Below are 16,460 nucleotides of genomic sequence, written 5' to 3'. Positions count from 1 at the left end.
TTATAGAAACCATCCGACCCTTATCCAAATATGCCTCATGACCCCCTCCAAAACACACTATTACAAAATGTCTTTCCAACTCTTCTGTCTGACATAGGTTGTGCTCTTGAAGTTGGCCTTGTTATTATCCTCTCAGTTCATTCTTTCAGCATTATTGAGGTTCAGTTAAGAACAGAAACGGACTACTGTGTTTTCCAAAGCTTTTGAAATGTTAACAAAAGGTAATTCAAGTGATTGAGTTGAAACAACTAAAAAGTAAGAAAATCTATCGTTTGCTTATAAAAGGAACTTTTCCTTCTTGCCTGGTGATAACTTTTTTGTAATGTCAGACAATTTTTCTTAGCAATAACGAGAGTAAGGAAGGACACAGTGCTTCTAGAGACCATTACTAATGAATGATTTATCAGAACACGATTTCAAAAGTGCTCAAAAATACCTGAGATGGGACACCATACCACCTTAACATAGGAATGTGGGAGATGTATACACCCTTCTGCGAATTTAGTTTATTTTATGGAAATCCATTTGTAACACTCACATTCCTGCAAATCTCATTCATTCGGTAGATCAAAGAATGGTGCTGAAACTAGTACCTACTGCCGGTTGAAAAGCCCGTCGAGTTTTTTTATGGCTTACAACGTATAAATAACCAAATTGACTGTAATACCGTACTACTAAAGAATACACTTTCAAATATTGTACTGAACATTATACAAAGGATTGTGAAACTAAATGTAAAATATTTGGTGGAAGTAGACAAAATAATATAACAAAAATAGGGTTCACCTAAGAAAAAACAATGCATTTGAATCTCAACGATACATGACTAGCACTATCCAATCATAATAGTAAGCCATTTACTAAATAATTTTACAATAAATTCAGTCAAATATTCACCAAATTATAAGAAATACGGAACACCTGTCCTTGGCCCTCTCATCTGATTGTTCTCCTCTGTTTCAGTGAAAAACTTAACTTCTCTCTCCTGTTACAAGAAAAGATGCAAGGGTCAATAACCAAAATACTGGAAACATGTAAGCACTATAACAATCATTAAAATCCATGTTTACCAGGTCGCATATATTATTTTCTAAACATTTCCCTCGCACCAACAAAATGTTGCAACACTCAAGCATTCACATTGCAAGACAGTAATTTCATTAGGCTTGACAGTGAATTATGTACATTTACCACCTAAAGATCAAAATCAAATCAAATAAATAGCGGGGATACAGGATTTACAACAATGTTCTATGGACAAATTCGACATAATTGTCGCCCGAGGCATGTACTACAGTGGGCCAACTATCACTGACCCCAAAACTTCAAATGAGTTCAAAAATCAAAACTATGTTTTTTAACTAAAAGTGTATTTGTTGACCCCTTCCATTTAATGAAGTAACTTTACTAAAAGTTCAAAAATACAAGCCAAGTTACAATAATGTTGAGGTCAAATGCTACTTCAAGAGCAAACCAAATTAAAGGGAATCGTTTTCTTTTCAAAGTCAAAAATTTGTGTAAATAAATCAAGGGTCAGTATATGGCATTACAACTACTCAGTCTCGTAAGACAAATATATGTTTGTGCTGCTTCCATATTATATATTCCAACTTTTCACACATCAGACATGTTTGTGCTCCTTCCATAATATATGTTTGTGCTCCATTTTCTAATTGTTACATAATTGTAATGTTTATTTCTAAGAAAATTATTTGACATTGATTAGTGGTATTTGGGCTGGTTCTGCAACCAGGAAATCTCTTTTCATCAATTTCCAGCAGTCCCTCCCTACTCTAGTTTCATGTTCTTTTACAGTTCTCTAGCCTTGGCCCTATATCATTTAAGCAAGCCTCTCCTCCTTCAGCTATGAGCCATTCTAATCACCTTTCCGCAGTGTTGCTATACATCTATGAATCTTAATGAAGTTACATTTTGTAAAGCTTGCTAATTCACTGATTTTCTTTGATGCTTCTTATGTTTAGATGTTTATATATAATAACAAGCTGAGTTACTTCAGCCGAGGGTATTCTGATTAATAGGAAAGTTTTGTAGTGACTTGTAGAGTACAACCAAAATAAAGAGTTTGGGATAGTGATGCACATTGAGATACAGCACATGCAAAATATTCCAGTACAAGTAGATGAATTGCATTACAGGTTTTTCATTCTGTCAACCATTTGGTGATGATCACAGAACAAAAGTAGTCTCAGTGAGAAAAGGGAAGAGAAAGGATTAGGGAGGAGCAATGAGGAAGAGGAGGGCTGAGAAAGTTATCAGGAAGAAGAAAAATATGGAAATGATTTTACTTTGGATCATGTTTGTGTGGGGGACAAGAAATCATTCCATGTATTAACTACTAGTTTTAGGATTTTTTACATCAAAAATTATTCTTTTTGTCTGATGCTTTATTTTCTGTTTTATTGTAGTATTCCGTGAATATTTTTAAGATCAATAGAACGGGTATTTACAGTCCAATCCTTCATTTATCAGCAAATCAAACACACTAGGTCCATTAAGTCAAAGGCATCAAAAAATTAGTTTGTTTTATATGCATTATAATTTATATCACAATTAGTTCTAGCCGCATCAGCATTCTGAAATAAATTTACGTGTATAGACCCCTCTTCATCTCATTTCTTTCCTTTTCCATCTAATTCCTAAAATTTCAACAGCATCTACAAGAAAATGTGTAACTTATGGTTTTGTTGTAATTTTAAGATTCTGGTTTGTTCAAAGTTTGACGCCATGCCTAACTTGGCTATTTAATCCACACAAAAAACCATGTGCAAGCACAACCCCAGGACCCCGTAAGTTAAAATAACCACAACTTCAATTTGTAATCAGGAGAAGTGCTGATCCTAGGTCAGGGAAACACCTTCCAGCTGCCACCTCATAATATGCATGTGTCAGACTGATCTTAGCAAGAAGCAGCTTAAGGGAGAAATACAGGTACCATATTCCCCTCTTCTTTTCCTCCCTAATGATCTCCCTTTCACACTATCCAATTACAAAAGAAAATCCACTAATATTAAAAGCCATCATTTTGAATCAAGAAATAATGTGAAGCATTCAAATCGCTGATTCCACCAGTACTCTATAAATACTGGTAATAGTCATTCAAAAGTACATTCCTTGACATCCCATATGTGACTGACATTATAGATACATCTGTGTTCCACTGTATTGGACTCGCCACTATTCCTCAAGTCAATTTTTGCTGAATAGCACCATCCAAATTTTAAGAATAAATGCCTTACTTCCAACAACTATAGGAGTAAGGAGACATATTATCCTCTATCTCTTGATTTCCTTAATATTAAGGTCATAAAAGAAAAAATACTAATGGATGGTATAAACAAAGACAGCATGAAGTTAAAAGTTCTTCCCATATGAGATATGCGAACAACAAAGGCACCACCACATACATCATGAGACCAAATGATGCAACAATAAAGATGGTCCTGAAAATATACTTTAAAATATTAAAAAAAGCTCCGGGTGACTTACCATATTTTCATTGAAACTAAGAATAGAAGCTACATTTCCACAACGGTAACAGTAATTAGGTGCAGACCATACCTGCAAATTCAAAAGAGAATTACTTTTTTACCTCAATATTTTCAAACAAAAAAGGAACCTATGATGAAAATTAAATACAAAAGCTACCAAGCAAGTTATCCCACAGGGTGTGGTCAGCTAAATGGATTAATCATGGGAAAAGGCTCTTCTCAAGTGATTTTGTCTGTACATTGAGCAAGTGAGGGTGTATTCAGTCTTAAGACTTGTGTTGAGATATGATTGATTAATATATAACGATATCTCAACAACCTATATAGAATAAAATTGAGGGATTGCAACCACAAGTCCAGCTACAAGAAAATACTCAGTAACAGAGAAGCTGTAGTAGCCTGATTCTGTTCCACAATACTCCCCCAACAATCAATAACTGTCTCTGACACTGCTTCAATAAGTGCCATATGCAAGTTTGAACACAAGACATTGCCGAGCCCCCAAACACTAAGCTCAAGTATGCTTACTTTAAACACCCCTTGTGAGTTCCCTTTACCCATAATTGGACTACTTCGGCCTAGAGCTTCTATAGGTCTTTTCACATGATCGACCGAACCACTTCAAAAGACCAGTTAATCAAAAAGAGAAAAATCAGTCTTTTAAAGATTCAGATACTTACAGTTACAAGGCCTTTATCTTGGAACATGTATTTAAGGCCTTCTTGTACAAGTTGATGTGCTCGACAAACAAGATCAAGGTTGTTTATGTGATTGAACTGCATGAATAGAACGAGTCTGAAAAATCCACACATAACGTTCAATTCAATAAGCAATTGACAATTCATTACATTACCTCAGATGTAACCCGAGATCCGAAAAGCCAACCAGCTCCACGCGGACTGACTGCCCATGTTTCAATATCCTCAGGATCACTCCACATTAGATCACAAAATGGCCCCTCATGAGGAATTTCACAGTTCCGCTCAATGACTCTTATCTGCCATAAATTTTATATTACTATATTTTATCAATATATATAGTTGTTCGGCTTTCAAAAAAGTAACAAAATACTTAAGCTATACAATTAGCAGTAAATTATCCAAAAATAGCATATAAACTGATATCTTATGGTAGTGCTGAGAAAGTAACTTATAGAATACAATATTTTTGTTTCAAGCTTAATGTTGGACTTTCCGCCTTAATTGCGATCCGCCCCTAGTTGCCTTAATTGTGGCACTTTGGCTTGCCTCATTGCAGCCCCTAACACCTTTGAAGGGGTGGATTTAGTTCCACATTGTTTAGAGATATGGCTTGTGTTGTGTTTATAAGTGGGGGCAATCCTCACCTTACAAGCCGGTTTTGTAGGGATGAGTTAGGCCTAACCCAAATTCTGAGATGGTATCAGAGCCTATCCTAGATCCATTGTTGGGCCTCCCGCATCGCCCACGCTTCTTGCTCATTGAGGACCATGCGTAAGGGGGTGTGTTGGACTTTCCATCTTAATTGCTATCCGCCCCTAGTCGCCTTAATTGCGGCACTTTGGCTTGCCTCACTGCAGCCCCTAACACCTTCATTGTGTTAGCTTTGAAGGGGTGGATTTAGTCCCACGTTGCTTAGAGATATGGCATGTGTTGTGTTTATAAGTGGGGGCAATCCTCACCTTACAAGTCGGTTTTGTAGGGATGAGTTAGGCTCAACCCAAATTCAGAGACTTAACATTATATTTTTGTTACAAATTACAAATAAACCAAACATAAGATCAAAAGGAAACTGAAGGGGTGGATTTAGTCCCACATTGCTTAGAGATATGGCATGTGTTGTGTTTATAAGTGGGGGCAATCCTCACCTTACAAGCCGGTTTTGTAGGGATGAGTTAGGCTCAACCCTAATTCTGAGACTTAACATTATGTTTTTGTTACAAATTACAAATAAACCAAACACAAGATCAAAAGGAAACCGAAGGCTTTCTGAAGTCAAACTGTCATATAGCACTTTAGCGCCTGTTTGGATTGAAAAACAAATTGGTTTTCATTTCATGGTCGTTTACCCACAAAAATGCCACCTTGATTATTCCCATCCCATACAGATCTTGATATCAGTAAATCAATTGAATTGTGAAATCAAGGTGGCATTTTAGCGAAGTGTAATAAACAGGAAAACATAAAATGATAACAGAAAGCACGTTCTCAAACCAAACAGGCCCTTGCCACGTTCTCAAACCAAACAGGCCCTTGCCAGTACCGTTTCAATTTATTAGCATTAAGTAAGGAAAAGAGATATAAATAGCATCCAATTATATGAAGAATTATATGCATAATTATCAATACAAGCATGTTTAAATAAATGACGCACAATATGAAAGCAAGGTGAAGACGTACCAGAAATACAAGCATTTTTTAGTAAGAAATACATGCATATCATACACACATATCATGCACTAATAAATATGATGTGATAAAAAAGTAAACAAGTTCACATACACAATGTCAGTGTAGAATTTTGCAAAAATTTTATTTGACAAAATGCAAGACATCTGGACAATATACATTTTCAAGTTGGCTAGGCATGCGTTCAGGTTTTGCTTATTTAAAAACAAAGACAGCTTTTGAGACCAAATTCATTATGTTTCGTTCTTTTTATGTTCTTCTAATCACAAAATAAGCAAATCCAATTGCACTTAGTCTAATACTTAGATAATATAGATTTTGACCAGAAGCTGAGAAGGGAGCTAGAGAACCTGGTCAATTGTTCGAATGTCTGGAGAAAGGCCGCCGTGAACACAAAGCACCTGGATCAACCAAAGCATATAAGAGAATTATGTTATCTTAAAGCCGAATTAAGAAACAAAAAAAGCTCATGCACTGCTTACATGCGCATAGGAATCAGAGAGAGGGAGGAGGGAGAGAAAGAATAAAAGAGATTTACAGTTCCATCTATAATTGCAGAAAGTGTAAGATAGTCGAAGACATCGGTACAGTATCGCCAAGCATTAGCATTTCCATACTTTCTCTGGCATTCATCATAAAATCCATAGACCTAGCAAAATATTAAATTACAACATCAACAAAACTGGCATCATAATTTTTCACATCTAATATCTAATCTTAGCATTTCCTCAATTATCATCTCTATAAGATCTCGTAATAAAAATCCGTAAATTTTGACATTTCTTACTGGCACTACAGCTAGAGTAGAAGTAGAAAACCAAAACAAGAATGATAGTTCACAAGTCCTTACACAACTGAATAAATCAATTATATAATCAACAGACTCCTAATTCATTTTAACAAATCAAACATCTACTTTCCACAATTACACAATTGACAAAACATTGGCATGTTCGAATGACATGAATCAGAAAGCTTAATAATTTCCTATCTACATAAGTTGTTTACTTAAGCCTCCAATAATTCATGTCAGGTATGATAGCCAAGTAGTACATTTAAAGCATACCTGGGTGAGTTGTCTACTTTCATGATTTCCACGTAGAAGGGTAATATTAGCCGGGTATCTACAAAATCAAGCAAAAAAAACAAAAAGATGCTTAAACAAAATAGTAGAATTAAGAAAGACACAATAACAACAGTTGAGATCCAAACACAACCAATAAAGTAGAAAGTCTCAAAACTACGAAGTAACTGCAGCATTACTCAAAGTCACATAAAAATAATCCAAGTTAAGACAGATACAAGCAAACATAGATGGAAGCAACATAACATACCTAGCTTTTAGAAGCAAAAGGATGGTGAATACTTCAAGACTATTGTAACCCCGATCAACAAAGTCCCCCTAACACACATTTAGCAAAACAATAACAAAAAGCATTCATTAAAAAAAACATAACAACATCATCCAGATCCAACAAACAGTACATAAGATAACATAGTACAGTACCATAAAAATGTAATTTGTCTCGGGAACATGACCACCGGTCTGGAAAAGTTTCATTAGATCATGAAACTGACCATGAATATCACCACAAACAGTTACTGGACTATTCACAGGTTGCACATTGGACTCCTCAATAAGAATCTCTTTAACCTGAAACGGAAGAAACAGAAATAATCGCTTTACTAGTTATAAACTAAAACTAAAACAAAATTAATTAACTAATTAATTAATTAAAAGCAGCAAAGTAATAATAAAACAATAATAGATAAATCTTCATCGGAACCAAACAGTGCCCTAAATCTTCATCAAAAAACAAACACCTCGTGGATTTGAAATTAACGAATAATTGAGCATGAATCGATTGAAATTGAGAGTGAAGGTGAAAGTGAAACCCTAATAAATGGAGAGAGAAAAGAGAGAGAATACATATTCGCAGAGAAGTTGAAGTTCGTCTTCGAGAAGGTGTTGGCCGTCTTTAACCTTCGAGATCCACTGGTCCAAATCCATATCTCACTCAGTCTCTCTCTTCTCCCTCGGCGGTGCTAAAATACGAAATGTACCAAAACAAGAGGAGAAGGAGGAAAGGAGCGTCTCGATTCTCTGCTAACAATTACTTTCCCTCCAGTCAACAAAAACAATTAACCTCTAGCTAATGTAACCTTTTTTTTTTCTTTAATAACCATAATTTATGTCTAAAAAAGGTAGTAGCATCAAATAATAAACCAGTTTTTAGCTAATCTCATAGTAATAATTTAGTCTAAAAATAATAAATATTAATGATAATATATTGTTAGTTATTTTTATTTCTATTTTTAAAATATAGTAAATTTGTTTTTTTTTTCAAGTAACCCAATAGCTAGCCTTTTTTAAAGTAAATAAGTTACGGATATGAATTTGTGTTTTTACATTTGGGATGTGTTTTTATGTTAAGAGAACAAAGTTTTGATTACTCTAAATTACTATTAGTATAACTTGGAGAAAAAAAAAAGACAAACTATCGCGAAAAGAAATAGCTAAAATATCATCAATCTAGTTATATGTTTTCTAAGTTTTTCACTAAATTGGTGTTTGCCTTACTTTGGAAAAAAAATTATCGTTTCGATAGCTCCAAATACCATATATAATCTCTGCAACTGCAAGTTTGAGAATTAATGCCCTTAATCATTTACCTTTACGACATTCCAGCAGTCAATGTGTTTCCTCATTCCAAACTTTAGACACATGTGTAATTTGAATTCAATCAAGAATATACCTCCATAACATGTTCATCTCAACACACTCAAAAAAATAGATGATTGATAGTTTCCACATTATCACAAAAACAGCATTTGATGTTATCCATCAAGCCAAACTTTTGAAGTCTATCTTTAGTTGCTAATTTGTCATAACAGGCCAACAACATGGTCATGATTGCTCTTGGGAGGGCAACATTACCATACTATTAGACGATATGCCTAAATATATATGGGAGTTGAATAGATCCCAAGTTAAAAATTTATCCGAAAATTTGACTTAGAAAAATTTATGGCGCGGAAGCAGGTCTCAAATATTTCCCGGATCAAAAATCGTCTAACCGAACCTACTATTGAAATATTTAGATATATGTAAAAGTGTCAATGGTATGATAATAATCCACAAGCTGATTAATAACACTTTAAACAACAAACTGAATACTCTACTATAGTAAAGGTATATCTCCAATGATAACAACACAAAAAAAATAGTTTAAACAAATTGTCGAACACATTGCGTGCGATTAACAAAGTTTCGTTATAATCAATACCTTCTTGTTGACTATAACCTTGAGCTACCAGTCGTGCTTTGTTTCTGACAACTTCTCCTTTCTCGTTCAGCTTGTTTCTGAAAACCCATCTGGTTCCAATGACATGAGTGCCTCTGGGTTTAGGAACGAGATCCCAGACATCATTCTTGGAGAATTGATCTAACTCTTCTTGCATAGCTGCCACCCAATCGTTATCTTGAAGAGCTTCATCACAGGACGTAGGCTCAATCAGAGACACTAGTCCCAGAGGAATATCTTCCGAAGTTTTGAAGGTAGATCTGGTTCTAACAGGTTCATCTTTGTTTCCCAAAATCAAATCTTCAGATACGTTAATACGACTTTTAACTTTCCTTGGAATTTCTGGAGATTTAATTTCTTCAGAGTCTGGAGTGACAGTTGCTTCTGGAGTTTTCTCAGATTCTACCAGAGTGATCTCTAAATCTGCAAACTTTTCAACTAGCTTTGACTTTTCAGGGTCAAGCTTATCATCAAATCTAACATGAATTGATTCCTCCACAATTTTGGTTTCTGTGTTGTATACTCTGTAGCCTTTAGAGCGTTCTGAGTATCCTAACATAATACCTTTCTGTGCTTTGGAATCAAACTTATTCAGATGTTCTTTAGTATTTAATATAAAGCAAATGCATCCAAAAGGATGAAAATATGAGATGTTAGGTTTTCTTCCCTTACACAGTTCATAGGGAGTCTTATCCAGAATAGGTCTAATAGAGATTCTATTCTGAATGTAACACGCTGTATTTACAGCTTCTGCCCAAAAGTGCTTTGCTACATTAGTTTCATTGATCATGGTTCTGGCCATCTCTTGGAGTGTCCTATTCTTCCTCTCTACAACTCCATTTTGTTGTGGAGTTCTAGGGCAGGAGAAATCATGGGATATTCCATTAGAATCAAATAATTCTTCAAAATCTTTATTTTCAAATTCTCCACCATGATCACTTCTGACTCTAACAATTTTAGAGTCAAATTCTTTTTGCACTTTAGAACAGAAACTGGTGAATACAGAGTGAGACTCACTCTTGTGCTTTAGGAATTTTACCCATGTCCAGCGGCTGTAATCATCAACGATTACTAGTCCATACTTCTTTCCATTGACTGATGCTGTTTTCACAGGACCAAATAAGTCAATGTGAAGAAGCTCCAGAGGCTTAGAGGTAGAAACAACATTTTTCCTTTTAAAAGATGTTTTTGAAAACTTTCCTTTCTGGCAAGCTTCACACAGAGCATCTGAAGAAAACTTCAGTTTAGGCAGGCCTCTGACTAACTCAAGTTTAGTTAGCTGAGAAAGTTTTCTCATGCTAATGTGGCCTAAGCGTCTATGCCATACCCATTGCTCTTCGTGAACTGACATTAAACATTTAACATTTTGATCTTTTAAATCAGAAAGATTTATTTTATAAATGTTGTTTTTCCTCTTGCCTGTGAAAAGGACAGAGCCATCGTTCTGACTAATGGCTTTACACGTTTTTTGATTAAAGATTACATCATAACCGTTATCACTTAATTGACTTATGGATAACAAGTTATGCATTAATCCTTCTACATAAAGAACATCAGATATAGAGGGAAGAGTACCATTACCAATAGTTCCGGAGCCTCTGATCCTTCCTTTCTGATCTCCTCCGAAGCCTACAAATCCAGCGTCTTTAAGTTCCAGGCTTTGGAACATAGACTTTCTTCCCGTCATATGTCGCGAGCATCCAGAGTCCAGGTACCATGACTGGTGTCTGAACTTTACTGCATAGGATATCTGCAACATAGATAATCTTATCTTTCGGTACCCAGAATCTCTTGGGTCCTTTTAGATTAGTCTTCCCAGAGTTTCTTATAACTTTGGGTCTTCTAGCATTCTTAAATTTTTGTTCTTGTGTGTGTGTGTAATGATATGAAAACGGAGATTTAAGTTGGTTACTGGTAGAGGTTTTATTTTCCTCAGAATCATACCTAATTCCCCTTTTATTATTCTGACTTACTCCATAAATCATGGATGCCATAATACTCCTATCTATCCCATTCTTCAGAAATTGTTGAAAGGCTTCTTCATATTTATAAATAATTTCATTTGAAGTTTGTGGTGCTTGAGACAACGTTTCTTCTAATTCTAAGCTTTTTGTTTTAGCTCCATCTCTTTCTATCGTTAGAGATCTGATAGTATCATCTCGTGCTAGAATTGTTGTCTCAAGTCTACTACATACTTCAGATTTTGCTTTAAGAAGGCCTTTAATGTCTTTAACTTTTTGTTTTAATTTCTGAAGAGAGGTAAGAGTTTCTGATAAACATGATTCTAAGTCAGATCTAGAAAGTTCAGAAAATACCTCTTCAGATTCTTCATCTGAGCTGCTGGATGTGGTAGCCATAAGAGCTACGTTGGCCTGTTCATCTGAGTCAGATTCTGATGATTCGGATTCACTATCGTCCCAGGTGGCCATTAATCCCTTCTTTGTTCTGAAGGTATTTTTCTTGAAGCTTTCTTTCTTAGAGTTATCTTTCTTCAGCTTGGGGCATTCATTTCTGTAATGACCTGTTTCTTTACATTCAAAACAGGTAATATCTTTGTTAGGTTTACCTTTTGAAGTTGACTCTGATCGATCCCCTCTGGGTCTTGATCTTCTGAAGTTGTTGTTGTTCCTCTTTTTCCAGAGTTGCTTAACTCTTCTGGTTAGTAGGGACAGTTCTTCTTCATCATCAGAGTCTTCAGGTTCAGAGTCATCAGTGTCTGCAGTTTCTGCTTGAAGGGCTTTGGTTCTGTCTGACTTCCGTCTTTCAGGTCTGGACTTCAGCGCCACTGACTTGTTCTTTTTCTGAGGCTCATCCTCCTCTAGTTCTATCTCATGGCTTCTGAGAGAACTAACAAGTTCTTCAAGGTTGATATTGTTCAGATCCTTTGATAACTTCAGAGCAGTAACCATTGGTCTCCATTTCTTTGGCAGACTTCTGACAATCTTCTTAACATGATCTGCAGTCGTGTATCCTTTGTCTAGCACTTTAAGACCTGCAATAAGAGTTTGGAATCTGGAAAACATAGCTTCTATAGCTTCGTCATCTTCCATCTTGAAGGCTTCATATTTCTGGATCAGCGCCAGAGCCTTCGTCTCCTTGACTTGGGAATTTCCTTCATGGGTCATCTTCAGAGAGTCAAGTATATCTTTGGCAGTCTCTCTGTTGGTGATCTTTTCATATTCATTGTATGATATAGCATTTAGAAGTATTGTTCTGGCCTTGTGGTGATTTTTGAAAACACGTTTCTGATCTTCTGACATCTTACTTCTGGGAACTTCAGCTCCATTTAAGATTGGAGGTTTGTATCCATCTGTGACAATGTCCCAGAGGTCAGCATCATATCCCAGAAAGAAACTTTCGATTCTATCTTTCCAGTAATCAAATTTTTCTCCATCAAAAACAGGAGGCTTGGCATTGTAAGAATCTTTCTCATTTGAGTGGGCCATTGTTTTTCTCGTACTGGATCTCTCTACACGGTTAAGTGTTTGATTAGAAAATCAATAACAGAGCCGGAGCTCTGATACCAATTGAAGGTGAGAAAAACAAGAAAGGGGGGGTTTGAATTGTTTGAAAAATAAGCGCTTTTCCAAAAAGAAAATCACACAATGATTTTATACTGGTTCGCTTATAACACAAAGCTACTCCAGTCCACCCGGCCAAGGTGATTTCGCCTTCAACAAGGACTTAATCCACTAATCTTGAAAGATTACAAACAACACCTAAGAGAGAAGAAAATCTCTTAGTCTTCCCAAGTCTACAGACTACACAGAGTCACTTGAGGAAATCAAACAAATAAAAGATACAAGATATGTAATCTAGAGTGCTTCTAGGAAAGCAAGTATTACAAACTTAAGAACAGATTTTTCACTTAATAAGCAAAAGCTTAGTGAAATTCTTTGAGAGCAAAGATGATTTTCTTGAGCGTGAAATAATTCAGTATAGTTTTGGCTAGTAAATTTCTTATTTCCTGAATGTTGATTGCATCTCTATTTATATATGAGTTGGAGTAGAGTTGAATCTGGTGGATATTAAACTGAGTTTACTCCATCACTTAAATAGCTTCTGCAGTTTAACTTTTCATCTTTGAAGTGACTACTTACCACAAGTAGTATCTTCTCTCTTGGAAGTGGAGATTAACGTCTCTTTCTCTGTTTAGGAAATCTATTTGAAAATCTTTACTTGACTTGAACGTTACTTCTTCATGATTAGCAAAACCATAATCAGAGTATTTGTGTTTCTGGAGAATCTTGGAATCTTGCTTCTGATGTTGATCTCTTGAGAGTTCAGATGGCGCTGATGACGTTTCTCCAGAATCAGAGCTTCTAGACTTTACTTCATGTTCAGATGCTTCTGATACTTTGCAGTTTTGTCCAGAGTCAGACTTTCTTGAATGAGATTTCACTTCAGATGCTTCTGATACTTGAGAATTTGTATCTGATCTAGTTGTGCATCTGATGACATCATCAGATTTATTACTTCTTTCTTTAGAACCCTGCACACTTAGAAACTTTTCGTTAGGGTGCCATTTTTGGTTTCATCCTTTGTTATCATCAAAATCAAGGAATCTGTTGTAGAACAATTTTTGTTCTTACAATCTCCCCCTTTTTGATGATGACAAAACAACTTAAAATAGCAGATGAAACATGAAATAAATAAGATCAGATAGACAGAAGCTCCCCCTGAGTTAGTGCTAGGGAGTTCAGAAGTTCTTACCAGAGCTTTCCAAGTAATGAGATTTCTGAAAACTTTCTGCAATTTCTTAAATTTAATGTTAGAGCTCAATTTCTTAAATTTAATGTTAGAGCTATTTAATCAGAGTTATTTTAATCAGAGCTATTTCTACAATTGTTGCAGAGTGCTTAAGGTTTTTAGACAATTTTCATCAGAGCTATTTAATGATTTCTCCCCCTTTTTGTCAGAATCAAAAAGACATAGAAAAAAAAATGATTGAAGAGAAAAACAAAACATTGTATTAAAATATAACAGAAACGAAAACCAAGAGAACACAAGACATCAGAGTCAGCAAAACAAGAAAGCAAAAACAAGAAGGCAAGCAAAACATAAAATCCTAAGTGCCTAAGGGTTCTGAGGCAATTTCTGCAAGATCATGGCAAGCATCTTCTGGATATTCTCATTGACCGTATCTTGCTTGTCCATTCTGTCTCGGAGGATATTCTGATCTTCCTTAAGGTCCTTCAGAGTCTGAAGGATCATGGGAACAGCAGTTGAAGACTCCCCCTGAGTCAGAGCCTGCTGGGCTTCAGCTTCTGCAGCAGCTTGAGCTTCTGCATCTGCCAGAGCCTTAGCTTCAGCTTCTTGTTGCCTTAGGATTTCTGCTTCTTGAGCAATTCTTTCCTCTTCTATTCTTCTTGCTTCTTCTGCTTCTCTAGCCAACCTCTCCTCCTCTAGCCTTTTGGCTTCAGCTTCTCTGGCTAATCTCTCCTGGAGTCTTTCCTCAGCATCTCTGATGTAGCCATTTCTGACTTGTTCAGAGACACTCTTCAGCCTATAAGACTCAGAGGTCATCCAACTAATGACTCTGTTCCAGTGTGTCCTAACAGATTTAGGATCATCACTGACTTCAGAGTTGTTAGCCAGAGACTTGACCTTCTGGATTGAAGCTTCTGCTACCTGCCTGATGGCTTCCTCAAGGGTAGGTATGGTAAGTTCAGGTTCAGGTTCAGGTTCAGGTGAATGAGGTGGAGAGTTTGAAGGGCTAAGATTTAGAGTTTGAGGTTCAGATTCTGCTTCTGGTTGAAGTTCAGAATCTGCTTCTGGTTGAAGACTGGGGGATGAAGCATAAAGAGGATTTAGGTCTAATGGGTCAGAGTCTGGTTCAGGTACAGCGGGAATAATTGGTGGAGTGATATTAGAGGTGAAGGGATCAGATGGTTGAGTTTCAGAGGGGAGAGTTGTTGTTTGTTGTGGTGGAAGTGAAGTTTGGAGTGGTGAGGTTACTTCAGATTGTGTTAGAGTTTGTTGTTGAGAGGCAAGTCTATGAGCATATAGAGTGGCTATTGTTAGGGAGTCAGGATCAGAAGGTTCATGGTCAGAGGAAACAATAACATAAGGTGGTGATTCTGGTATAGAGGATGATGAAGAAGAAGAAGTGCTTTGGTGAGTTTGTGCAGGTATAGAGGGAGGAATGAAGGTTCTAGCTATGTTTAGAACTGGTGTAGGTTGGGAGGTTCTGGTGATTGGGGGTGGGATTTCAGAGGTAGTATATAAGGGAGGTGTTGTGAGAGGATGAGAAGAAGCCATCATAGGAACAGAAGTAACAAGAGGAATAGACATACCAGAAGAAGAAGTTTGCAAAGGAGCAGGAGATTTGGTTCCAGAAGATTCTCCAAGTCTGGCTTTCTTTGCTTTCCTTGCCTCAGCAGCTATCTGTCTCTCAGAGACACCTCTCTTGTATCTGACTAGATCTTCTTCTGAATCCAGACAGTCGTCGAGACTGAAATCAGAAACATCAAAACCTTCTTCCAGCAGACGATGAAGATAGAGGGCAACAGCGTCTCTGGGCTCATTCTTGAAGAATCTGGCCAGGCCATGAGGCATCTTCCTCTGATCTTTTAGAGATTCCCAGGATACATCCAGAGTGGGCTTAACTCTAATCTCTTTGATGATTCCCATGCTCTTGAGGTTTCTGGCATTCAGAGGCTTCCCTACATCAATTGCCAGATCATCCATACATCTGGTCTTTTCCAGAGCGTCTACCAGTCCATGCTCAATGAAGATGTCAGAGAGCAATCTACCCAGAGGAATGTAGGATCTAGGCTTCATGTTATTCCTGGTTTCTCTGACTGAATCCCTCAGATATCTGAACAGGAGAGTAGGGAGGTTGATCTTGATACCCTTCTGAATGCAGTACAGAATGCATTTCTGGTCTGCATTGATATAATCTGAAGAGTTAGAGGCTGGACGGTGATGGATTGTTCCCAGAATTATCTTCAGCCACACTCGGAGGTTCTGATGTAGCTCTTTGTTCTTAGAGGGGTTTCCTTCAACATTTGGTTTGAAGATAGTTGGGTTGATGACTTCAGTGATGCGCTTAGACCTGGGAGGAATGTTGTAAATCCTTTTTCCTCCACTTTCCTCCATATTCAGCAAGGAGGCAATTGATGCTTCAGTGATGACAATCTTTACCCCTAGAACAAAAGAGACAATGAATTGGTCATCTGCATCAGCATGTCTCCAGAATTCCTTGACCAGAAGAGGGTAGATTGGACCATAAAGCCTGTTGAAGTAGGTTTCACATC

At 36.7% G+C, this 16,460-nt stretch overlaps 1 protein-coding gene across 2 annotated transcripts; it reads right to left on the bottom strand.

The window, feature by feature from the left end:
- Nucleotides 1–656: 656 nt before the first annotated feature.
- On the bottom strand, nt 657–8,083 carry LOC127091542 (phytochrome-associated serine/threonine-protein phosphatase). Of its 2 annotated transcripts, XR_007791930.1 has the most exons (11): nt 7,827–8,068; nt 7,404–7,550; nt 7,231–7,298; nt 6,963–7,020; nt 6,435–6,545; nt 6,247–6,297; nt 4,363–4,506; nt 4,190–4,285; nt 3,508–3,579; nt 1,071–1,194; nt 768–985 (listed from the first exon to the last, which is right to left on the bottom strand). XR_007791930.1 is itself a non-coding variant. In NM_001426949.1 (10 exons), the coding sequence occupies exons 1-10, from the start codon at nt 7,905–7,907 to the stop codon at nt 902–904; spliced, it is 912 nt and encodes a 303-aa protein (NP_001413878.1). In that variant the 5' UTR covers nt 7,908–8,083; the 3' UTR covers nt 657–901. The 2 variants fall into 2 exon arrangements, 1 of the variants encoding a protein (NP_001413878.1); NM_001426949.1 differs by lacking the exon at nt 1,071–1,194 and having other exon boundaries at nt 657–985; nt 7,827–8,083.
- Between the last annotated feature and the right edge of the window lie 8,377 nt (nt 8,084–16,460).

This window comes from Lathyrus oleraceus, chromosome 6, assembly GCF_024323335.1.
Source record: "Lathyrus oleraceus cultivar Zhongwan6 chromosome 6, CAAS_Psat_ZW6_1.0, whole genome shotgun sequence".
NCBI lineage: Eukaryota > Viridiplantae > Streptophyta > Magnoliopsida > Fabales > Fabaceae > Lathyrus > Lathyrus oleraceus.
Note: the sequence above shows the minus strand (reverse complement) of the source record. Positions and strands in the feature narration are given on the sequence as shown.

Bases quoted from the DNA above. Each gene is read 5' to 3' on its own strand.
- LOC127091542 (NM_001426949.1), bottom strand. From the start codon at position 7,907: ATGGATTTGGACCAGTGGATCTCGAAGGTTAAAGACGGCCAACACCTT. The intron at 3,580-4,189 runs GTAAGTATCTGA...TTGAATTTGCAG, and splicing joins AAGATAAAGGCCTTGTAACT to GTATGGTCTGCACCTAATTA. The intron at 986-3,507 runs GTAAGTCACCCG...TTCTTGTAACAG, and splicing joins TTAGTTTCAATGAAAATATG to GAGAGAGAAGTTAAGTTTTT.